We start from the raw sequence: 26,517 nt of genomic DNA on the forward strand, positions 1-26,517 counted from the left end.
TGATTTAGAGTATTGTAATCCTAAGTATGATTTAACACAATGTATTTAGTATTTTTTACTCTTGATGCATGTACTTTTTTTTCATGGATTTAATAAAAATAATGTTAAAAGAATATGATGAAACATAGGATAAATGAAATTGAATTCACAGATCGCAAAATAAAATTGTTAATCTAGCTGGTTCTACAATTGAGACAACCAGAGTACACAGCTGATGTCAAATGATTGTGCCAGGTATGTTGAACATCTGAGCATTTAACTTGCCCAGACATTCACATCTTACAACTTTTATTATAAATGTCCAAAAGCCTTTATTTGTAGAAATGCACTAAACAAGTGACTATTACTAAAAGGGACACATGCACACCACAAACTTTCAAATACAATCTCACCATTTCCAATATAAAAAAAATCACAAATTAAACAATGTTATTTTAATGGAACTGATACACAGGGAAATGATTGGCTTCTAAAGCATTCCACTCTTGAACAGCCCCACATTTCAAAACTTGCACAATGTCCACGATTTACCTTACCATATAACCACAGATTACAGCACAGAAAAAGGGCCCATTAGCCCTTCAAATCCATCTTTCAACTGTTTGGATCCTGACGGTGGGATGGGAAGTGAAAGGACAGATGTTTCATCTCCTCCAACTGCATGCAAAGCATTGTGGTAGGTGGGTGTGGAAGAACATACCAGGGAGTTGCAAAGGGAGCAATCCCTTCAGAATGCTGAAGGGGGAGGGGTGTGCATCTGGTAGTGTAGTCTCGTCTCTTGGACAAAGGCACAACTGGTTTCCTTATTCATTTGCTGGCTATAACTGAACAATTTCACTCATTTTCAAAAGTGTAGCTATGGGATTCACGTGGGCCCAAAATATCAACTTGTGGGATACAAGCCTTTGCTCAGTCCTGTTCAGGGCCCACTCCTCACTGTTGCTCTTGTACATCTGCATTGGTGCTGCTTCCTACACATACAGGACTTGAATATTTCACGACTTTTCTGCCAACTTCTCACCTTCTCAAATTCCTTTTCCTTTCTGGATCTCTCCATCTCAAGGAATAGGATAGTGGCAAACATCCATTATGAGCCCACAGACTTCCATAGCTACTTTCACCATACTTCCCCTCATCCTGCCTCCTGCAAGGACTCCATTCTGCCAGTGCTTCTGTTTCTATCGATTTGCTCCAATGAGACTTTCAGCACCAGCAAGTTTGAAATATCTTTCTTCTTTCTGAACCAGGGTTTCCCCTCTACCATAGTGGACAGACCACTTGACCATATCTCATCTATTGTCCACACCTCTGCTCTCACCCCCTTTTCTCCTGGATAAAGTTCTCCTGGACTTTACGCTTTCAACTCCACCAACCTCTTCAATCAATGAATCATATTTGCTAAATTTCACCATCTCCAAGAAGATTATTCTCCCTCCCCTCATTTTCAGAATTTTGAATGGACTGCTTCCCTCCCAACTCCATGGACCACTCTTCTGCCCCACCCACCACTCCTCTTGGCACTTTCCCATGCAAACATAGGAGGTGCAGCACCTGTCCTTTCATCTCTTCGCTTCCTAACATCCAGGGACCCAGTCTTTCAGGTGAAGCAGCAATCACTTGCATTTCTTCCAATCTACTGTACTACATTGTGTTCACAAATGGTCTCCCCTACAATGGAGCCAGTTTTCCCTCAGTTCTGTCCTAGCTGCCCTTTCACTGCAGATTAATCAACTCCAAACAAATCAGTCTCATGCGTGTTTGCTTTTACACAGTAGCCACATATTGTTCAATAACCAAGTCTGTGACGTTCAGACTCCCAGTAATTTAGTCAGAACAGCTCATTACACAAGCACAACAGCAGCACTCCAGATAAAAGCTGGCTTGCTGCATCTGTCCTTGGCAGATAAATATTGACAAGCTTCTAAACCAGCAATTGATTAAAATGTGGATTACACTAGGATGGAAGCTGTCAGTTTGAAGGATGCCAAGATTATATTTAACTATGATACAAAATCCCTCAAACCTTCAACTTCCCCAGTCACCAAGTAACAGACTAGATGGTCAGTGCCTTCCAAAAACAGAAGTATGACCATTAGTCTTTAATTGGTGTCAAATATGTAGTCCCTGTACTTTTACAGTTCCCTCACCTGAACAAATCTCACTTTGCTCATTATTACTTTTGAGAATCCATTTCTATTTATCTTGCTATTGGACAAACAGGGCTGTACCATCCTGTGAGCATGAATGATGGACAGTGCCAGGCAACATCAAATCCCAACAATGCCCATTATGGAGACCTCATAACATTTACTTGCATTTACAAGTAGCCACAAACAAGCCAGCAAACTATATAAAGGCAGTAGTTCAGAAAGATTACCAACTGAGCAAATAAGCAGCAACTAATCAGGAGCGAGAGACAAAGGGAAAACCATGGGATTATGAATTAGTATACCGCAAGAGAAACTGCTAGAAATACCCAACAGCTCACTCAAATGAAGAACGATTATATCCAAGGTAGCATCAGCTGCACTAACACTACATGGACTAGGGCAAACCCTCCATCCAAACATGCTAGTTTTTTTTTAAGGTGTCCTATCATTTGCAGCTCAGTTAGCACTCATCTGCAAATGAATTCTAAACACCCAAATACAAGAATCTAGGCCAATCAAACACAGAGCATTGGATAGGAGATTACTGGCTTTGGATTAGCCTGTAAAATAAGGCCCCATATTGAACACAAAGGTTCCATAGAACAATACAGCACAATACAGGCCCTTCGGCCCACCACGTTGTGCCAACCTTTAAACCACGCCTAAAACTATCTAACCCCTTCCTCCCACATATCCCTCTATTTTAAATTCCTCCATATGCTTATCTAACAATCTCTTAAACTTGACCAACGTATCAGCCTCCACAACCACCCCAGGCAGTGCATTCCATGCACCAATCACTCTCTGGGTGAAAAACCTCCCTCTGATATCTCTTGAACTTCCCACCCATTACCTTAAAGCCATGTCCTCTTGTATTGAGCATTGGTGCCCTGGGAAAGAGGCGCTGGCTGTCCACTCTATCTATTCCTCTTAATATTTTGTATACCTCTATCATGCCTCCCCTCATCCTCCTTCTCTCCAATGAGTAAAGCCCTAGCTCCTTTAGTCTCTCCTCATAATCCATACTCTCTAATCCAGGAAGCATCCTGGTAAATCTCCTCTGCACCCTTTCCCATGCTTCCACATCCTTCCTATAATGAGGCAACCAGAATTGGACACAGTACTCCAACACACATCACTGAATTCATCATTAATCAAAGGTCTGATTGTCAAATGCTTTGGTGAGATCATAAGAGCCAGAGCTAAATGGCTTGAAAATAATGAGCAACTTATAACATATTGACAAATACCAATCATTTGCAAAACTAGTTTCCAGCTTTAATTTGAGATCAACACTGGACATCTTAGAACTCTAGAATCCATGGACCACAAGCAGATAAGACAAATATGGACCAGCATCTTAGGTGGAATGCAATTCATGAGGGCAGGTTCCAAAGCAAAACTTGGGCTAATATTTATCCACCAACCAACATTAAAAAAAAGTTCATCAGATTGATCAAGAGTCTGTTGCTTCCAGTTTGTTTACTGCATCTCCTACATCAGAGCAGTGCTTCACTTAAAAAGCACCTTCACAAACAAAATTCATGGGCTGTAGGCATTATGACCAGCATTCATTAACCATCTCTAATTTCCACAGGAGAGCTAAGGAACCTCTTTCTTGCTTTGTTGTAGCCCATACAAAGAGGGTCCATAATACTATTCAATAGGATGGATTTTAACCCAAGTTTGTACTTAAAAGACATAGGAGCAGAATTAGGCCATTTGGCCCATTGAGTCTGCTCTGCCATTTGATCATGGCTGATTTATTTTTCCCTCTCAGGCATTCATAACCCGGGAGGGCTTGTAAATTGTGTTCATTGCTGCTCTGCTGCAAGGTTATCAATATGTAATACTAATTTCAGTCTCTCCGCAGACACTGCCTGATCATCTGGACATTTCCAGCATTCTTTTGATTTCAGTACCCAGCAACATTCCTCCAATCTGCATTTGAAAACTCTTACAAGTCTCCTTGTTTGTTTTCTCCCAACTACTTTTATTCATCTAGCAAGCACATTGCTTCATAAACAGCGCATCACTACAGCAATCCTGGCCTAACCCTCTCACAAGTATTCTCTTTGTCCTATTCATCCTTCCCCCCAACTTCTCTAACTTAAAGCTAACTCTTTCCCAGTTTTGATGAAGGGGCTTCTACCCAAAGCATAACCTGATTCTCTTCCCATAGATGCTGCCTGCCATACTGAGTGTTTCCAACATTTTCTACTCTGTCAATGTCGCCTACCTTAGATATTCTCACCCAAAGATCCCATATGGCCTGTACTCATTTCTTGCTTCACAGTAGTGATTCCCAACTCCCAAGGACTTTATCATTTGCCTCCCATTAGCTGTCAATTTATTTCAGAAGCTGAAAATCTTTGAATTCATTGTACTCATTTGTTTAGAGTACTGGTTTGTTGTGACTTTTTTTTAAAAACACAATTGTCACTAGGGCTCTATTATAGGCATTAAAAGTTGAACAGTGATGTTTGCCTGGCACTTTGACCAAGTGTATCTGTCATTGACATTCCCAAGATAGTATGGTCATCTTCATTGCCTTCAAAATGTTTTGGAACATTGAAGTCTGTAGAAGTATTACTGCTTTTTAAAAAGAGGAAAAAAAAAATCGAAATCTAATCATTTTCTACATATCCAAGACGAAGCAATGCTCCTTGGTAGTGCAGTGGACCACAGAGATAGGTTTCCCCACAATGGCTGTGGACTCGATGTGAAATTCAACAATTTCAGATATAGGCCCTCCTCCAGATGTGCTCAAGTCAAAATTGTTCACAAATCAGAAAAGATACAATATCACTTAATACAATAACCATATCTCAACAGTACTGTAATGAATGATGTTGACAAGAGCCAATCAGCATGAACTCTTTTGTCTTCCCCTGCCTTACAATGGTATAGAATCAGGATGTCCCATGCTCAACAGCTAGTTCAGGTGGGCTTGAGGTATCAGTGCACATTACAATGTTTAATTAGAGTACTGTTCTACAAGTACCCATAGAAGGGATTCCTTGTCAGTTTCCAAAGCAATCTCTAAAGTGGTCTCCCATGGTAAAAGTCACAGCCTGTGTTCTTAAAAGACAATGGGGTCTGATTACCAGAGGTTGCATGTAAACAAGTTTTCCCTCCTGCCACCACCACCCCCCCACCCCACTCCTAAAGACTGGTCCTTGTTTGAATTTAATAACAGAACCATTGGCAGCAGCAGTATATCTGGATAGCTGCCCTAATGGGACTCACTTTGGTGTCAGCATGACTGTTTTATCCCACTGCTAACATTTTGCTAATGGTGCTTAGATAAACCAGGTTCACAGAATTCTACTTATGCACCTGTATGTTGCCATTAGACTGATTTAATCTTTGTGCTCTAAAGATTTGCCACTTTTTACTCATTATTGACATCTAGTGCAAAACAAGCTGAAATAACATTTGATCTAGAAACAAACTATAGGATGAATTCAGTGGGTCAGGCAGCATCTGGACAGGCATAGGATAGAACATAGCACAGTACAGCACAATACAGGCCCTTCAGCCCACAATGTTATGCCGACCTTTAAACCTCACCTAAGACGATCTAACCCTTTCCTCCCACATATCCCTCTATTTTAAATTCCTCCATATGCTTACTTGTAATCTCTTGAACTTGACCCATGTACCTGCTTCCACCACCGCCCCAGGCAGCGCATTCCATGCCCCAGCCACTCTGGGTAAAAAAAACCTGTGTCTGATATCTTCCTTGAACTTCCCACCCATTACTTTAAAGCCATGCCCTCTTGTATTGAGCATTGGTGCCCTGGGAAAGAGGCGCTGGCTGTCCATTCTATCTACTCCCCTCAATATTTTGTACACCTCTATCATGTCTCCTCTCATCCTCCTTCTCTCCAAAGAGAGAAGCCCCAAGTCTCTCCTCATAATGCACACTCTCTAAACCAGGCAGCATCCTGGTAAATCTCCTCTGCACCCTTTCCAACACTTCCACATCCTTCCTATAATGAGGCAACCAGAACTGGACACAGTACTCTAAATGTGGTCTAACCAGAGTTTTATAGAGCTGCATCATTACCCCACGGCTCTTACAGTCAACAATTCGGGTCAAGACCCTGTATCAGGATTGAGTGCGCAAAGGGGTGAGGGTTGAGGCAAAACTATAAAGCAATAGGTAGATCCAGGTGAGGGATTGATGGGCAGATGGGCGACGCAAGGGAGGGAGGGGTGGATTCTGTGAGGTGATTAGTGGAAACAAAGGGCAGCAGATTAAAGAATCTGATAAGAAAGAAAGGTGAAGTGGAGCACAGGTTAGATTTTTTTAAAATGAGTATTTTTCATCAGTTTTTACTGTGAAGATCATGAAAGCTAAGGAATTGAGGCAAATAAGTTGTGACGACTTGGACCATAAACAAATTACCAAAGACAAGGGTCTGGCAATCTTAAGATCATAAGATATATGGGAGCAGAATTAGGCCATTCGGCCCACTGAATCTGCACTGTCATTCAATCAGGGCTGATTTTTTCAACCCCATTTTCTCCCTGTAACCCTTAAACCCACTTATCAATCAAGAACCTACCAATCTCTGCCTTAAATACACCCAATGAGTTGGCCTCCATAGCCCTCTGTAGTAATGAATTCCACAGATTTACCACCTTCTGGCTGAAGAAATTCCTCTCAAAAGGATATCCCTTTATTCTGAGATTGTGCCCTCAGATCCTAGACTCCTCTCCACATCTACTCTATCCAGGCCTTTCAGTATCCGGTCAGTTTCAATGAGGTCACCCCTCATCCTTCAGAACCCCATCATATACAGGCCCATCAAATACTCCTCCTACATTAAGCCTTTCATTCCTGGAATCATTCTTGTGAACCTCTTCTGGACCTTCTCTAGAGCCAGCACATCTTTCCTTAGGTATGGGGCCCAAAATTGCTTGCAATATTCCAAATGCAGTCTGACCAATGCCTTATAAAGTCCTAGCAGTTTATCCTTGCTTATATAATTTAACCCTTTCAAAATGAGTGCCAACATTGCATTTGCCTTCTTTACTACAGACTCAACCTGCAAGTTAACTTTGAGGGAATCCTGACCTAGGACTGCCTAATCCCTTTGCATCTCCAATTTCTGAATTCTCTCCCCATTTAGAAAATTGTCTACACCTCTATTCTTCCTAACAAAATGCATAACCCCACACTTCCCTACACTGTATTCCATATGCCACTTCTTTGCCCACTCTCTTAACTCGTTCAAGTCCTCCTGCAGACTCCCTACCTCCGCGACATGGACCGGTCTCTCCACTTATCTTTGTATCACCTGCAAACTTGACCACAATGCCATCCATTCCTTCATCCAGATCATTAACATATAAAGTGAAAAGTTGTGGTCTCAACACTGACCTCTGCGGAACTCTACTAGTAACTGGCAACCATCCTGTAAAGGACCCCTTTATATCCCCACTGACTTCTGCCAGTCAGCCAATCTTCTACCCGTGCTAGTATCCTGCCTCTAACACCATGGGCTCTTGTTTAGCAGCCTCACGTACAGCACTTTGTCAAAGACCTTCTGAAAATCCAAGTAAATAACATCCACCAACTCTTTGTCTAACTTGCATGTTACCTCCTCAAAGAATTCTAACAGATTTGTCAGGCAAAACCTTCCCTTAATAAAACTGTGGTGACTTTGCCCGATTTTACCATGTACTTCCAAGTACTCTGAAATTTCATCCTTAATAATGGACTCAAATTTTATCAACCACTGAGGTCAGGCTAAACAGCCTACAGTTTCCTGTCTTTTGCCTCCCGCCTTATACAGGGGTGTCACATTTGTGATTTTCCAGTCCTCTGAGGCCCTCCCCGACTCCAGTGATTCTTGAAAGATCACTACTCATGCTCCACACTGGTCCAGGTTATTTATCCACCTTCAGGCCTTTCAACTTCCCCAGTACCTTCTCCTTAGTAATGGCCACTACACTCAGCTTTGCCCCAGCTCTTGAATTTCTGGCACATTACTGGTGTCATCCACTGTGAAGACTGATGCGAAGTACTTAGTTATCATTTCTCAGTTGCCGATTACTATTTCTCCAGCATCATTTGAGCAGTTCAATGTCCACTCTTGCCTCTCTTACCCCTTATCTAAAAAGGCTTTCAGAATCTTTTCATATTATTGGCTAGTTTACCATCGTATTTCATCTCCTCCGATGGTTTTAAAGGCTTCCCATTAATCTTCACCATATCTTACACCTTCTCTTTTACTTCTATGCTGTCTGTCTTCCCTTGACAGCCACTGTTACCTTGTCCTCTTATTGTGCTGCTTCTTCCTTGGGTTGAAATTCTGTTGTGTCCCCCAAATTACTTCCAGAAACTCCTGCCATTGCTCCTCCACTGTCTGACCTGTCAGGGTCCCCTTCCAATCAACTCTGGCCAGCTCCTTCCTCATGCCTCTAGTTACCTTTACTCAACGGTAATACCATCAGATTTCAGCTTCTCTCTCTCTCTCTCTCAAACTGCAGGGAGAATTCTATCATATTATGATCACTGCCTCCTAGGGGTTCCTTCACCTTAAGCTCCCTGATCAAGTCTGCCTCATTACACAACACCAAATCCAGAATTGCCTCTTCCCTGGTGGGCTCTATCACAAGCTGCTCTTAAAAGCTATCTCATAGATATTTCAAATTCCTTTTCTTGAAGTGCACTACCAACCTCATTTTCCCAATCTAACTGCATATTGATCCCCTTGATCACTGTAACATTGCCTTTTATTTCCTGGTATATTTTGTACCCCACATCCTCACTACTATTCAGAAGCTTGTACATAACTCCCACCAGGATCTTTTTACCTTAGCAGTTCCTCAACTCTACCCACAAAGACACTACATCTTTTGATCCTGTATCGCTCCTTGCTATTGATTTAAAGCACATTATGGTGGATGAGGTGGATAAATCCCCAGGGTCTACACAAATGCATCATCTTTAGCCAAAGGTGAAGTTCCTGAATACTGGAGGGTGGCTAATGTTGTACCGATATTTAAGGGCAGCAAAGACAAGCTGGAGAACTACAGGCCGGTGAGCCTGACATCAGTGGTGGGCAAGTTATTGGTGGGGATTCTGAAGGGCAGGATCTACCAGCATTTGGATAGACAAGGACCGATTAGGGATAGTAGCACGGCTTTGTGCGTGGGAAATCATGTCTCACAAATCTGTTTGAATTTTTTTTTGAAGAGGTAACCAAGAGGATTGATATGAGCAAGGATGTGGACATTGCCTATATGGAACTTAAGGCTAATGACGAGGTCCCACTCATCACCTCTTTCAGAATCAGATTATTACCAATTTATATGACATGAAATTTGTTGTTTTGTGGCAGCAGTAGTGCAGATACACAAATGTACTCTAAATTACAAGAAATAAAAAACAACTATCAGATTCCATAATCTACAACCCTTTGCTATCTCCACTAATCTCTCCCAGCCTCATCACTGCTCCTTCCTCTCCCACTTGGCCCTATCTGCTCATCAACCCCTCCTCACCTGGATCCACCCATTGCTTGCCAGCTCCTGCCTCACCCCTCACCTGTATACCAGCTCTCCTTTACACTCTCAATCCTGATGCAGAGTCTTGACCTGAAACATCAACTATCCCTTTGCCTCCACAAATGCTGCCTGACCTGCTGAGTTCTGCCAGCTGTGTGTTTTTTGCTCCAGATCCCAGTGTCTCAGTCTCATGCTTCTAATGTCCTTTATCTACATGAAGGCAGGCTTCTGTAAAAATTAGTAACTGTTGCTTAGACAACTAGATCAATAAACTGAAATAATCTGTTGACACTACGACACACTTCACATTATTAAACTGACTGGACCCACAGACACCAAACATTAGTAATTAACACTGTGACATAATCCCATAAGATTATAATTCTGGATTTTTTTATTCCAGACTGTGGTTTTCAGATCAGAATTTGTATTGTAGTGGTAGGGTGTAATGGATCCCAAGCCAGTACACCCTACCACTACAATACAAATTCTGATTAGATTAAGTTAGTTGAAGAAGAAATGATTTTTCTTGAAAGGTACAGTTAACAGTCTCCTAAAATAAGAGCTCTAACCCTTCAGACCTCATTTGCCTTAAATTTTAAAAGTTAGATATTATACAAGCTTTCCTGAGGTTTAAGGCTCAACCATTACCCAAATACCTTATACATTTCAGTGCTCTGGATTTTGAACAAGAACCTAGATTAAGAACCTTCAAACATTTCCACAGAACAGTCAGATTCGATAAAGTCAAAACCATTTATATGCACAAAGTTTATTAAAAAAATGAATTGGTAAAATGGTTTTATGGGTTAGTGTAAACACATATCTGGGAACATTTATACTGCGTATAATCCAATGATAGGCCAATACCAACAATACAGCCCTGCATATCATAATGCAATCCAAATCCTGATGCTATTACACTCACAACATACAACTCAGAGCCCTTCAATGGCTTTCTTATAAATTACAATCTATTGCCAACTGTGGCTCACTAGGTAGCATACATGTCTGATACAAACACCAAGTTCCAAATCAGAGGTTTGAAGACAAATTTAGATTGACAGTTCAGCTATATCTGCCACTGGTGCTGCCCATTGCCCTTCAGATGAGACATTGAACTACAGCCCTGTCTGCTCTCCCTCAAGCAGAAAGTATGGTGTCATAATTCTTCCCAGAAAATTTTCGGTTGGAATTTAAAACTTTTCAAAGCAGACAGCATGAAATAAACTTAGACACAGGGCTTTTCCCCCCCAACTCTGAAGTAATCCTGAATGACTAATGAATGTGCTGCGAGTTAGTTATCTTTACACAAAATTCTAGACGCGTTCATGTGGCAATTCCATCACTGAATTCTGCCCAGAGACAGTATAGTTTCATATTGCAGAGGTACAGAAGCTCTCAGCCTTTGTAATTCCACCCACTTCCCCCACTGGTTTTGTTCAACCAGTTTTTCATAGGTTGAAGGCCCTGTGAGAAGCAGGCAAGGTCACTGCAAACAATCTTTCACAGATTTATGTTTATTCTGAAACACATACAGTCCTTAGGACAACATCAAACCATTTATGTACAGCCTTACGTGATCTCAGTATGACACCAAAAAGACTCAAATCTCATCACTGTCACAATGTAAGAAACGTAGCCACTAATTTGCGCAAAGCTCCCACACAGACAGCACAGTAGTACAGCTGCTGCCTCATAGCGACAGAGGCATGGGTTCAATCCCGACCACCAGTGCTGTCTGGGTGAAGTTTGCACACTCTGTGACTGTGGGGGTTTCTTCTGGGTGCTCCGATTTCCTCCCACATCCCAAAGGACATGCAGGTTGGTTGGTCAATTGGCCACTCTAAACTGCCTCTATTGTGTGTGTGAGTGAGTGGTAGAATCTGGGGCAGTTGAAGAGAACGTAGGGAGAATAAACATAGGATTAATGTAAGGTTAAGTGCAAATGGATGGTTGATGACTGGCATGGATTCAATAGGCTGAAGGGCCCACTTCCATTTGTATCTCTGTAGGGGCTGACAGTGTTATTTGGACACTGTAGTTAGAAGCAGGGATTCAATGGGCTGGAAGGAACCATTGCCCAATTCATATTACAATGATTCTGACCTTTGCTCCTCAGGGATAGGGCACATTCAGCCTTCATACAACACTTAGGACATTGCACAAATCCTTTCATTGCACAACCTATAAACACTCTCAGATCAGGAATCTCAAAGAAACATCCCTCCAGAGCTGCGTAGAATGCCTGATCCACAATGTTCAGCAGCACACCAGTTTTACCTATAACTGAACCTGTACAAATCACTTACAAGTCCTGAATATATGAAATGATAGAAACTGCCAGACATACTGAACAGGGCGTGCTTTCAAACTCCTAACAAGGTTGAGGTAAAGTACTTGAGGTCATTCTGCATCAGTGAACCATATTCCAGCTAAATTCAAAGCTGTAGCAGTTAAGCAGTTCCCTGCACACTGTAATCATAATTCTTGCCACTGCCCAGGCACTGTCAACATTTTCCAGGGAAAAAGGAATTGACTGGCACTCATCTCAATTTAGTACACTGTATTTACCATGTGCTGTCTCCTCAACCTTCAGGAAGCCAAAGATTGAACATGGGTATTGGGTTAAGCAGCAGTACAATCTGCAAACATGACTTTGTTCCTTCTCATTTTAATCCTCCAGCACACCTTTACTCTCACCTCTCCATTACTGCTCTAATAAAGCTCATCCCTCCATTAAATTTAGAGCTTTCCCAGATTCTCAATTCAATTTGAAAACAACCCAAGGCCCCATTTTTACACACTGCAGCTGGAACAAAGCCATTCAACCCACCTTGTCCATGCCAGCCACTACATGCCCCACCCCATCCCCCAAAAGAGATAATCAACTTCCACTTTACAGCCCATGATCCTGAGCCTCAATTTTAGGCTGATAGGCAACTGCAATTAAATTCCAATAATTTGGTGGTGCCAGAATGGCAAATTTTAAGGATTTAATATTACATTAAAACTCCAGCACACCTTTATGTCATGTTTCTTGGATATTACAAAGTAGAATCACCTTTTCTAAATGATTAGCTATTTTCCTTTTGATTATTGACTCTAGCATCTTGCCAATAATGGCTGTTAAACTAACAGCCCTGTAGTTTCTTGCCTTCTGCCTCTCCCCTATTTGGAACAAAGGAGTCACATTGGCTGTTTTCCAATCATCTGGTACCCTCCCCAGAGTTTACCCATGTCCAAACAATGGGTCCACTATCTCTGCAGTCACATCCTTTAAAACCCTAAATTCCAGTCCATTGGGTCCTGGTGACTTTTCTGCTTCAAGCTCCCTGATTTCTCTAATACTTTAGCCCTGGTAATTGGGACTTTTTTTTAAAAAAAGTTCTACCATGTTATTTAAAATTAGCCCATCCAATATCTTGGGGATATTAGCAACATCTCCCATGTGAAGATGAATGCACAAAATGTATTCCATTTCTTTGCTTGCTATTATTAATTCACTGGCCTCATTCTCCAGAGACCTCACATTTACCTTAGCTGCTCTCTTCCCATTTATATATCCACAGAAACTTTTCCCATTTTTATACTACATGCAAGGTTTCTCTCAAAATTCATTTTCTCCCTTGAACTTTTTAATCTTCTAGTGCTAGATGCTAAAGTCTTGCTAGTATTCTAGTCTACCACAGATCATTGGAACTTTGAATACTGCATTTTTCAATTTACATCATCTTTTACCTCTTTTGCTAACCACAGATTTTCCCTGATGGAATTCCACTTCTTGATTGAAATAAACTCTTGCTGAGCATTATAGACCAGCTGTTTGAATATCTGCCACTGTTCATCTACTGCCCCAGTTCACCTTAGACAATTCCTCCCTCTCTCCATTATAATTGCCCTTATTTAAAATTGAAGACACTGGTTATGGACCTCTGGTGTTCATTTTCAAACTGCATTTAGAATTCTATCGTATTGTGCTCACTACCCCCTAGGGGAATCTTTAATCACAAGGTCCCTTATTAATCCTTCCTCATTACACAAGATGAAATCTAAAAGTAGCCCATTCCTGGGTAGGCTCCACAATGTACTGCTCTACAAAGGAATCCTTGGTGCATTCCTCAAATTCCTCTTCTACAATATCCTTGCCTGTTTAGTTTGTCTAGTCAACATGCAATTATCATGGGAAATTTTACTCCACAATTCCCTTCAAACATGCCCTTGATAGTTCCCCATTTATGCACAACATATCAAGAGGTCACATTCTCAGGCTCTAGAGACTACTCCCACTCATGTCTTCCTTCAACTGCCCAGAACTGCTCTGGTACCTTCCTTGATTAACAATGCCACCCCAGCTCCTTCCCTTTGGAAAGGTGTATAACCTGGAATATTGAGTACCCACTCCTGCTCACCTGCAGCCACATTTCTGTAAATTGCTATAACATCATACTTGTTTGCTGCCATCTGTGCTACCAACTCATCTATCTTGTTGCAAAGCCTACATGCACTCAACTAAAGACCATTCAGCTTTTTCTTTTAAGTTATTTGCCACTCAGAACTTGCTGTTTTGCACATTTTCTTTTACATCTTCTGCCCTGGCCTATCACACTAGAACGAACAGTATCCCCTCACTATCCCCTCACTATCCTGCACCATTACTCTCTCATTTCCTCCTAATTTATTAAACTTCTGTTCTTGGAGCCTTCTCCCCTCCTAACTAGTTTAAAGCCTTATCTACAACCCTAGTTATGCAATTCACCAGGACATTGATCCATGCATCGTTCAGGTGGACCACTTTCCCATGGAACAGCTCTCTCCTTCCCTGAACTGCTGCCAGTGTCCCAAGAATCGAACCCATTTCTCCCATACCAAGCTTTGAGTCAGGCATTTACCTCTCTAATCTTATTGACCTTTCACCAATTTGCACATAGTGCAGATAATCTAGAGATCACCACCCTTAGAATATAGAACAGGAAGGCACAGGAACAGGGCCTTCAGCCTACCGCATCTGTACCCAATCACAATGCCAATCTAACCAAGCCCATCTGCCTGTACATGGTCTGTATCCCTCTATTCCTTGCCTGTTCAGTTGTCTGTCTAAATGCTTCTTAAACATTGCTATCATATCTATACCCACCACCTTCCCTGGCAGCACCGAGCAAGCACCTATCACTATTTTTAAAAAACTTGCCTTGCACATCTCCTTTAAACTTTCCCCCTCACCTTAAACCTATGTGCTCTGGTATTTGACATTTCTACTGCAAAAGGAAATCAACCATAGATCAAAGACAACATTCCCTGAAAAGGTCCTTATCACCAAATGAAGCAAATGTCAACACAAGAAAATAGATGAGATGCAGCCAAAGCTCTGCCCACTATAGTACAGGGGAACCCATGGTTTGGGAAGAAGGAAGACACTTCCGTGGCAGAGCAAATGCAACTGAGCCAGAGGAACTGGGAGAATGGAATGGAAACCTGACAGGAGACAGGGTGGGAAGAAGTACAGTCAAGGTGGCCAACTTATTCCGAGATGGAGGTGGAGAGATCCAGAGTCAGCAAATCTGCAGAAAAGGGGTATGCTCCTGTGGTCTGGTGAATTGGCCGCTCTCACAGAGGCAAAACACCAGCTCTTAGACATCCTCACACTTCCCTCTAGACCATGACCCCACCAATGAACATCAAGCTACTGTCTCCCACAGTCATGGACAGAGCCCTCAACCTCATCAACTATTTCCCGCACTTCCGCTGTCACCCCTTCTCTCTGGTCCTCACCAGCCTCCACGTACACCATGCCACCCTTCACAACTTCCGCCAGCTCCACCACCAGACACGTTCTCCTTTGCTCTTTTTTTTTCAGCATTTTGAGGGCATTCACTTTGTTCCACTCTTCCATCTCCACCAACCACTTTGTTTATGGAACTTTTCCAAGCAACCACAGGATTTGCAACACCTGTCCTTTCCTCTCTTGCTTTCCAACATCCAGGTACCTAAACAGCCTTTCCAGGTGAAATAGCAATTCACTTGCACCTCATCCAAATTCAGGTTCATGTTCTGGTCTCTATCAAACTGCAGATTGGGAATCACTGTGTTCAGTCTGCAGGAGCAACTCTGATGCTTACCACTTTAACTCTCCACCCCACTTCCACTCTGACCTGTTCTGTAGCCTCCCTGCACTGTTGCAACAAGACCCAGCACAAGCTTGAGGAAAAGCACCCCAACTTCCAGATTTATAGCCCTCCATACTCAATATCTAGCTCGCCAACTAACTCACTCAATGTTTAAACCACAACTGGACAACGCCACCAGTTATCTATCTGTAATTTTGGCTGTTTTTCTTTTACTGCAACCTGACCTGCTGGGGATGTCCCACAGCCTGCTATTACCATCACACAAAGCAGTCCATGCTTTAACTGCCACATTTACTCATACCTTTCAGGGGTGTCCACTTTGTTTGACATCCCTCCCCCTCTGCTACTAAAAACTAACGATTTCTCTTTCCCAGTGTTGAAGGGTCTTGGATCTTGGATCTGAAACACCAAATCTGTTTCTCTTCCCACAATGCACCTGACCCAAACGTTTTCAGCACTCTACTTCAAATGCACAGATGGATGTTTGTTCTACAATTTCATATTTATTGTTATATAGTAGACATTTACCCAATTATCAACACTGGTTTCAATTACCCACTATTATAGTGACAATCTGTACAGAGTGGCCATAAACAGAATAGCATTTCATCAGATTACCCACTAAGTAGAAGTTAGCTGTCAATAAGTTCACACCAGAGCAGAGTTAATCTACAGAACAAATGGGAAACTGGCACAACCTCAAGTCTCCAATTTACATGCAGAAGGTGCTTGCATGTGTATATTTGGAGATCAATTTCCAAGTTATGTGTACAAGAGGATGGGCCCTACACTAAACTCCTCAAAGTCAAAGAATCTCTGCCAATTTTTCCATAACATTTAGCACCACCACATTTTGCCTCTCCTCCACACTTTTACAATGATCAAGAATACCCTGGAAAACATGGCTCCCTTTTTGGACATCTCCAGAGCCACCTCTCAGCAAAAGCAGACATTGATGATAAAATTCGCCCCTCCCTTGTGCCAGTAAAGCCTCTGCCAACAGAGAAAAAGAACATTTGAATACCAAGACCTTAAACCAGATTCATGGTCTATCAAGAACAGTGTTCCCCACCCTCCTGCATGCCTCAGAGACATGAACAACCTACAGCAAGTGCCTCTAAACCACTGGAGAAGCATCAACACTGTCTCTGCAAAACCCCACAAATCCATTAGCACCATTGATTCAATGTCAGTTTTCCTCTCCCTGCTCAACACCACCAGCACCAAGCTCTCATCGCTCAACCACCTTCAGTGGGCAGGCCAACTATCCACATGCCTTACAACACACTCCCCAAGAAATCATTTTCCAGCTCTGGCACAGAAGGGGCTCTCAGCAAAGTAAACATTTCAAAAAAATATTGTCAAAGTTTTCAGATAAAAATGTAACATCTACACCAACTCATAGGAATCCCTGGCCTGTGATCATTCAAAATGGACCAGCAACGTCTGAGAAGATACTGAGCACATCATCCCTACAGAGCCAAGTACAAACAGAAGCAGCACACAACATCACAATCAACCCAGGTGCCCTATCAAACAGCATTCACCACTGCGGCAGAGTCTATAGATCCCACAGAACTGGTGTGCAAAGAAATCACTGGGTCCAATAGACAGCCTAGGATGTAGATGATTACTTGTAAAAATTAAATTTTGTAGAGTGATGCAGAAACCATTCCTTTTACTGAGTTTGGCACACTGACCCTACAGTTAGGATAATACACCAATCCAACATTGCAACCAGCTATATTTCACACTGCATTTCATTACTTGTAAAACATTATGGGATGTGAAGATTGTAAAAGACACTATAAAAATACAATTTTTCCCTGGTTTCTGCTATTCCTCCTAAATCACTTGACTGCAGATTAACCAAGGGTCAACCCAAACCCAGTCCAAATGACTTCCTCTTGCACCAAGTTTTACATTCACAGCAAAACTAACAGAATATCACAGGTTTACTCAGCATAATACCAGAGGCTTATTTCTGGGTGTAATATCTCTAACCCAAAATATACTACCCACTTTATCACACAGCACATTTTAAATGGACAGACTGATTAAAATAACAGATGTATATGAAATTTCACCCAAAGCAAAAAGTAATATATTCTGGAAGGATGGGGAAAGGTATAATATGAACAATTCGATTTTAAACAAAAGCAGAAAATGCTGCAACTCAGCAAGTCAGGCAGCAACTGTAGATAGAGAAACCAGTTAACATGTTGGGTCAGAGACCAGAAATGGGTGAAGAGAAGCAGAAGCAGAAGCAGAAAAGAGCTGATGTAATGTGTGGTACAAAAATCTTGAGGAGGCACAAAAATTGAGAAAGGCATTAAAAGACAAACAAGATTCTCAGCTTAAAAAGGACACAGAATACAAAGGCAAGGAAATTCCAGATGGAGCAGTGTGTTCAATTTTGGGCAGAGCCTGCCAAGCCTTGGATGGGTTACAGGGGAGATTTCCTAGAATACAATAAATTACTTCAGTGGGGAGACTGAAGCCGGGACATTTCTCAGAGGAGACAAGGTTAAGGGAAAGTTTGGTAGTATTGGTCAAAATCCTTCCTGATTTTGACCAAGCGGAAACTGGAACCAGGAGACGCAGGTTTAAGGTGACCGCAAAAAACATCCAGAATGCACCTGCGGATTGTTATTTTATAAACATGGTACAAATTACAAGCTGGAAGGATGGTGGAAGCAGATTGAATGATGATATTCAAAAAGGGAACTGGATGTATGCTGCTCAGTTGAACAGCTAGTATCACGAGTGGGTAGATGACCTGCTTTGCTACTGCAAATAACAAAATGTTTATGTTCCAAATGGCCAACAATATTTGCTGCACATTCTGCAACAGTGTGAAAATAGAATTGGAGATGGTGATTGTGGCAGGTATTATGCTCAGGTGGTTTGTGTACAGTTGTAACTAAATGGCAGTCAATCTAATAATAATTATAAAATAAATCATAACAATGCAGCACTATGTTCCAAATTAAAAATTGCATTAATTTATATCTTTTATAATTAATGACTTCAGCTGGAATTTATCGTACTATATGCAATTTGTGTTTTTAAAATACTGCAGCTGATCTATATTCTAAACCATTGCAGTCTGCCTGTTGGGTGATATACAGACCCAGACTGAGCTGGTCCAGCAGGGACTGGTTGTCAATTAGAAGAACAGAAAATGCTGGAAATACACAGCATAGAGGGCAATACAACAGGGAAACAGGCCATTCAGCCCATCATGTCCACGCCGACCAGCAGGCATCCATCCATATTAATCCAATCTTCCAGCACTTGGTCCATACCTTCTATGCCTAGGTGATTCTAGACAAATGCTTTCAGCATCTCTATTTCTTAAATTTTTTTTATTAAGAAATACTTAATAAAAAGAGATTCCTCCTCAGATCCCCTCTAAATCTCTTACCCCTTACTCTAAATATACATCTGGTTTTATTCACCTCTGAATTGGGAAAATCTTTCCCTCAATTTCATACATCTCAATTATGTCCCCTTTTAACAACCTCCACTCCAGGAAAAACAGACCCAGCCTCTCCTCATAATTGAAATTCTCCATCCCAAGCAATATCCTGGTGAATCTCCTCTACACCCTCTCATCTATCACACATTTCCTATAGTGTGGTGACCAGAACTGCATAAAGTATTCCAGATGAGATCTGACCAATGTTTTATGAAGTGGAGCATAACCACCCTGCTCTTGTATTCAATGCCTCAACTAATGAAGGCCAGTATTCCATATGCCTTATTAACCACATTATCTACCTGCACTGCCACTTTCAAAGATCTTTAAACATACTCCAAGATCTATTCCTCAATACTCCCTAGGACCCTACCATTCATGTCCTAGTCTTATCTGTACTCCCAAAATGCATCACCTCACATTTATCAGGATTAAAGTCCACTTGCCATTTCACCAACACATCAATATCACCTTGTAGTTCAAGTCTGCTCTCCACACTATCAACAATTCCACAATCTTCATATCAGCTGTGAACTTGTTAATACCTCCTACATCCATATACAATTCAATTGTGTATATTACCAACAAATGTCCCAACACCAACTCCTACAGAACACCACTAGTCACAGGCAATGAAAACACAAAAATAACCCTTTACCATCATCCCCTTGTTAAAATTGTCAAGCCAATTTTGGTTCCAATTTGCCCTGGATCCCATTGACCATAACCTTTAAGATCAGCCTCTCAAGTGGATCCTTGTTAAAGACCTTACTGAAGTTCACGTAAACCACATCTACCGCCCAGTCCTCATCATGCACTGCGTTATTCCTCAAAAAATTATTTCAGATCACAGAACAGTACAGCACAGGAACAGGCCCTTCCGCCCACAATGTTGAGCTGAACCAATTACATTAGTAATAAAATGCCCGACTAAACTATTCCCTTCTGCCTACACAATGTCCATATCCTACCCGTTTCCCACACATCCACATGCCTATCTAAGGGCTTCTTGAATGCCCCTATCACATTTGCCTCCACAACCACCTCAGGTAGCGCATTCCAGGCACTCACCACTATGTAAAACTTGCCCCGCACATCTCCTTCGAACTTACCCCCATCACCTTAAATGCATGCCCTCTGGTATTAGACATTTCAACCCTGGGGAAAGATACTGGCTGTCTATCTATGCCTCTCAATCTTATAAACCTCCATCAGATCTCCCCTCAGCCTCCGCCACTCCAGAGAGAACAACCAGAGTTTGTCCAACCTATCCTCATAGAACATGCCCTCTAATCCAGGCAGCACATTCGAGGCACCCAGCACTGTGTAAAGACTTGCCCTGCCAATCTTCTTTGAACTTACCCCCTCTCATCTTAAATGCATGCTCTCTGGTATTAGACATTTCAACCCTGGGAAAAAGATACCAGCTGTCTACTTTATCTATGCCTCTCATAATCTTACAAACCTCTATCAGATCTCCCCTCAGCCTCTGCCGCTCTAGAGAAAAGTTTGTCCAACCTATCCTCATAGCACATGCTCTCTAATCCAAGGAGCATCCTGGTAAACCTCTTCTGCAACCTCTCCAAAGCCTCGAAATCCTTCCTAGAATGGGACGACCAGAACTGAATACAATACTCCAGATGCAGCCTAACTAAAGTTTTATAAAGCTGCAACATAATCTCTGGACTCGAACTCAGTTCCTCGACTAATAAAGACAGGCATGCCATATGCCTTCTTTATCACCCTATCAACCTGTGTAGCTACTTTCAGGGAGCAATGGACTTGGACCCCAAGATCCCTTTGCACATCAACACTGTTAAGGGTCTTGCCATTATCAGTGGACTGTCCCTTTACATTTGCTCTCTGAAAGTACAACACTTCACATTCAGCCAGATTAAACTCCATCTGTCATTTCTCCACTCATATCTGCAACTGATCTGTATTCTCTGCCAATTTTCTGTTATCCACAGCACCGCCAATCTTGGTATCGTCTGCAAACTTACTAACCCATGTTTTCATCCAGGTCATTTAGATACATCACAAACAGCAGAGGTCCTGGTACAAATCCCTGCAGAACACCACTAGTCACAGACCTCCAGCCAGAACAAGTCCCATCAACCATTACCCTCTGTCAACCATTACCAATTCTCAATCCAAACAGGCAATTCACCATGGATCCCATGCACCTGGATGAGTCTCCCAAGAGGGACCTTGTTAAATGCCTTACTGAAATCCATGTAGACAACATCCATTGCTCTACCTTCGATCACCTTCCTCACCTCTTCGAAAAACTCAATCAAGTTAGTAAGACACGATTTGCTGACTGCCCCTAATTAGGCCAAGGTTTTCCAATTGCTCATATATTCTATCCCTAAGAATTCTCTCCAGTAACTTCCCTCCCACTGACGTGAGTCACCAGTATATAGTTTCCAGCATTATCCCCATTTCTCTTCTTGAGAAATGGAACAATGAACAATTATCCTGCCCTTGGAGTTTTTTTTCCAAATAACTTCTCTACTATTGATGTTAGGCTCACAGATCTGTATTTGCCAGGCTTCAGTCTGCTGACCTTATTGAAAAGGACGACCACATTTGCCATCCTCCAGTCTCTCATACCTCACTTGTGGCCAGCAAAGATCAAAAAATCTCAGCCTGAGCTGCAGCAATCTCTTCCCTTGCCGCTCACAACAGCCTGGGATAAATCTAACCCGACCCTTGGGATTTAGACACGTCAGGCAGCACGTGTGGAAAGAGAAACAGAGCTAATGTTTCAGGTCTCCAACCTTTTATAAGAACTGGGAAAGAGAAAAATAACGTTAGTTTTCAGTAGCAAGGAAGGTGAGAGAAATGGGTGGAACAAAGGGAATATCTGTGATAGCACAAGGCCAGATGAGTTGATGTTACAGTTGGATTAAGATGCTCCTGTCTGTAATCCATTGCCAACAGCAAGGCTGAGGCATGCCCTGACCAGACCAGCAGAGAAAAGAAAATGAGCCAAAGTGACAGCAAGCAGAAATGGCCAGTTCTGACACAGAAAGAAAGCAAATTAGCTAAGGTTGGAAAATTCAATATATCGTCGAAGGCTGCAATGTGGCCAGGCAGACGATGAGGTGCTGTTCCTCGAGCTTGCTTTGGGCCTCATTGTAATGGTGCAGCAGACCACAAACAAAGGTCAGTGTAGGTGGGATGGGGAACTAACCTTTTCTGTTTGTTTATGTTCTCACTCTCCAATTGCTCTCATTCATTCCTTGACCAGATAACTTGTTTAGTTTATCCCATGGTCATCCCAACTTAACCCTCAGTGACTTCCCCTTCCCCTCAGCTTAACAAGCTTCTATTGTCTCATTCCTGGTTCTGACAGGGGGTCTTCAACCAGAATTGTTAGCTGTTTCTCTCCCCATTGATGTGGCCTGACCTGAGTATTTCCACAATTTTCTGTTTTTATTTTATTCATAAAGCCACCTGCATAGCTGGTGGGTAGTGGAAATGTTACACTGGTGCTGGGCTGTAGCACATGGGTAATATGGGGCAGTGTTGTGCATTCAGCTCCTTCTATATTTGATCCTGGCAGTACAGTGCAAATGAAAGAACATACTACTCTCAGGCACCAACACCACACCTCCAACAGCACCTCCTTATAAAGAACCAAAAGCCTTAAGATTTATTTTCAATAGTTATGCATTTTTGTGAATACAGGAACTCAAATTTGGCAATAGGTAGGAAACAGGTTATAATGACGGCTGTAAGATTTAATTTAATCCTCCCACAGGAAGAAAGTTACTTAAAAATACAGCCCACTCAGTAACTGGGAAAACATGACAAACTCTTCACACATCTGTTTCAAAACTAAAAATACTGCAAGGAGATGATTTGTTACAGGGTCATCATGCAAGAATGTTAGTGCCCCAACTCTTGCTATAAGGGTATGGAATCTTGCCCATGTTAAACCCCAGGAGGAAGCCATTTATATCATTGATCCATTTCTGGGAATGTACATTGATAAGTGAACATCCATACAATTGGCCTTTGGATGGAAAAATCTATGTATACCTGAACTGGTACAGGCTCCTGGTGTCTACATTTGCCCATACAGCAGCAAGAAAGGTACTGCTGTGATCACTTCACACTAAGCCTATCACCACATCCATAGGGAGAAACAACGACAAGAGCCCAGAGGAAGAACACTGCTTTTCCACACCGCCTCACAAATGATGAATTATGAAAGGAGTATAGCTAGCACCGAAAAGGGGGAACTGGAAAATTGGAGATTGTATTTGAATTCAGTCTGCAAAATAGGAGCAACTGTGTCAACACACTTCCTAATATCCACAAATATTTTCCTTGAAATGGCAACTTCGTTCAAAGGCAAGAGGATAACTGAAGCAGGACATTGACAATAGAACAGTAAGGAATACTCTTAAAACAGAAGTTAAAGCTTATTGCTGGAGCAGAGTGAAGACCCATTACTTCATTCAACCACACTGCACTTGCCTTGTGCCCAGATGCTGGATGCATAAATCACATTTAATTTTGTCCAATATTCATCCTGAAAGTTAATCAAGATCAACGAATGGTGAAAGCTTTTATCAACATTGAATAGAAGCATAGGTAATCTATTTGCATCTCTAAAATACTGAATTTTAAATTAAATTACTAGCTCTATTGCTTATTTTACTAGTAAATTTACAGCTTTAGTCTTACATTTCTACACAAAACATGAGGGGTATTGCGCGCAGTACTGGTCACCACAGTGTAGGAAGGATATAGAGGCTAAGAAGAGGGTAGAGAAGAGTTTCACAAGGATGTAACTGCACTGTGTAATGAATTGACCTGTACGATCGGTTTGTAAGACAAGCTTTTCACTGTACCAAGGTACAAGTGACAATAATAAACCAATACCAATTAGAGAGTATTAGCTACCAGGACAGGTTGGACGAACTTGGATTGTTTTCTCTGGAGCAGATGCTTAGAGGCAACTTGATAGAAGTATATGACATTATAAGCAGCATAGATAGGGTCAGAGTCTTTTCCCCAAATAGAAATGTAACTACTACAGGACATAGCTTTGAGGTGAGAGGGGGAAGTTTCAAGGAGATTTGAGGTACACAAGAGTAATAAGTACCTGAAACACACTGCAAGGGGAGGTGGCAGAAGCAAACGATATCAATGTTTAAGAGGCATTTAGACAGACGTGAACAGGCAGAAAACAGGTATACAGACGTATGTGAGCAAATGGGATTTGTTAAGAATGGCAGCGTGGTTGCCGCAGGCATACTCAGCCAAAGAGCCTGTTCCTGTGCTGTACTATGTTCAATGTTCTAAACCCACATTTAAAATTCTATCCAGATAACTAGTGCTCTCAAAATACAGTACACTAGGCTAGAGACATTTTGAAACAAGGCATACAATTTTATAGAATAAACACAGCTCCTCTTTGACCAGCACAGAGGCCACGGTCTTCTCCTGAGCAGAGAATGTTTACAATTGAACAACAGGGAAGGAGTCCGTTCATCCAACATCTCTGGTTCACAGTTAAATGGGAACTTATTGTGTTAGTTCCATTCTACTTAAAGTAGAGGTGACATGGAAACAACGACCCTGTGCAAGGCACAAACCCCAGATGGATTTACTAAAATTGAAGTTAGATACCATGGAGCTCTACAAGCGGCTGGATCATCGGACCAACATTGCACCTTGAGTGGGAGAAGTCAGGCTGCAGAGGGAGGTGTGGGGGTGTGGGTGGGGGGGGTGTGGGGGGTGTGGGTGCTGGGGATGGAGGTGGGGGGGTGGACACGGGTTCCTCAGGGCAGGGAAGAGGCGGCGGACGGACACACACGGGAGGAGCGGTCAGGCCATCATTCGGCACGTCCCGAATCCCCCCCCCACACCCGCCCCTTCCCGCAGCCCCGGCGCCGGCCCTCACCTGGACCCTGGCCCGGCCACCCCGGCTCTCCGCCTCGATGCTCTGGCCAGCTCCCCCGCCGGCCGACGGCCGGGAGCCGGTGCTGGGGAGGCCGGGCGGGGCGCCTCGGTGCGGCGAGCTGGAGCCGTCCGAGCCGCGGCAGTGGAGCCCGCCGCTCTGGGAGACGTGGATGCTCGGCGCGCAGCCCATGGCGGGCGGGCGGGGGCCAGGCCTCCTCCCGGGCCCGGCCGCGCCGCCCGCTCGCCTCACTCCTCGCACCGGCCGAGGCCCTCAGTCGTCCATCGGGGGCCGGGCCCGGCCCGGCCCTGCGCCCTGTCACAGCCCCATGGCCCCGTCACACCGGGGCCGCGCCGACGGTCACTCGGGTCCGGAGCTACCGCCTCACCCCTAACCTCAGCTGACGTCAATGCAACTCGCCACCCGATTGGCGGAGGCCCCACAGGGGACCAGCTGGAGCCGGAGCGGGAGATTTAAAGCGGTGAAGCAGCAGCGGGAGTCAGGGGAATGGGTGGGTCCCACCGCCAGTGGGCACGGGGAATGGGTGGGTCCCACCGCCAGTGGGCACGGGGAATGGGTGGGTCCCACCGCCAGTGGGCACGGGGAATGGGTGGGTCCCACCGCCAGTGGGCACGGGGAATGGGTGGGGCCACTAGGATTCGTGCTGGAACTTCAACCTCCATTCATTTGTATGAATGACCCTGGGACGAAGCACAGTCGCTAAATTTCCTGATGATACAAAGGAAGTTGGGAAGAGGACATAGAGAACCTAGGGCGATGTAGAGAAGATGAATGAGTGACAAATATAGTGTAACGTGGGAAAATGTAGAATGGTCTGTTTGGGAGGAAAAATAAACTTGCATCTGCTGGAGCTTAGAAGAGAGGAAGGTAGATGACTGGGGAAAGCCACAGTTTAAAGCTCTCCTGTCACTTGACACTGAGTGACTGGAATCTGTTGGGTGGGTTAGGGGAAACCAAGGACTGTCTGGTCATGAATATATGTTTGGGAAAACTGACCTAATGGTTACCTTGTCAGTAGGGGAATGACCTGCCTTGTCCTGTAAATGGCAACAAAAATGCCGTTATTTGTAAATTTTAGGGATGAAACATATTTCCAGGAGGTTAAAAAAAATCTTTGTGCAATGAGTCAGTGGATAATCCACGGGCAGTCGTCTGATATAAGGGAAGACTGAAAAGGCTGGGCCCATAAGGGAAACTTACTCTGAGGCAGAGGACATGCTGACTACATGAGTCTTCACCAAGAGGATACTGCTGGAGTCCAGACAGGCTAAAAATTGATTAAAGAGGGGGTAC

At 43.0% G+C, this 26,517-nt stretch overlaps 1 protein-coding gene across 1 annotated transcript in view; it reads right to left on the minus strand.

Moving 5' to 3' along the window:
• Positions 1–25,616, minus strand: part of pde8a (phosphodiesterase 8A) — a 132,853-nt gene extending 107,237 nt beyond the window's left edge. The window contains exon 1 of the mRNA XM_052040167.1: positions 25,207–25,616. Within this exon, the coding sequence (XP_051896127.1) occupies positions 25,207–25,395 (189 nt within the window). The 5' untranslated portion in view covers positions 25,396–25,616. The remainder of the gene's footprint in view (positions 1–25,206) is intronic.
• Between the last annotated feature and the right edge of the window lie 901 nt (positions 25,617–26,517).

The sequence above is a fragment of the Pristis pectinata genome, chromosome 28, assembly GCF_009764475.1.
Source record: "Pristis pectinata isolate sPriPec2 chromosome 28, sPriPec2.1.pri, whole genome shotgun sequence".
NCBI lineage: Eukaryota > Metazoa > Chordata > Chondrichthyes > Rhinopristiformes > Pristidae > Pristis > Pristis pectinata.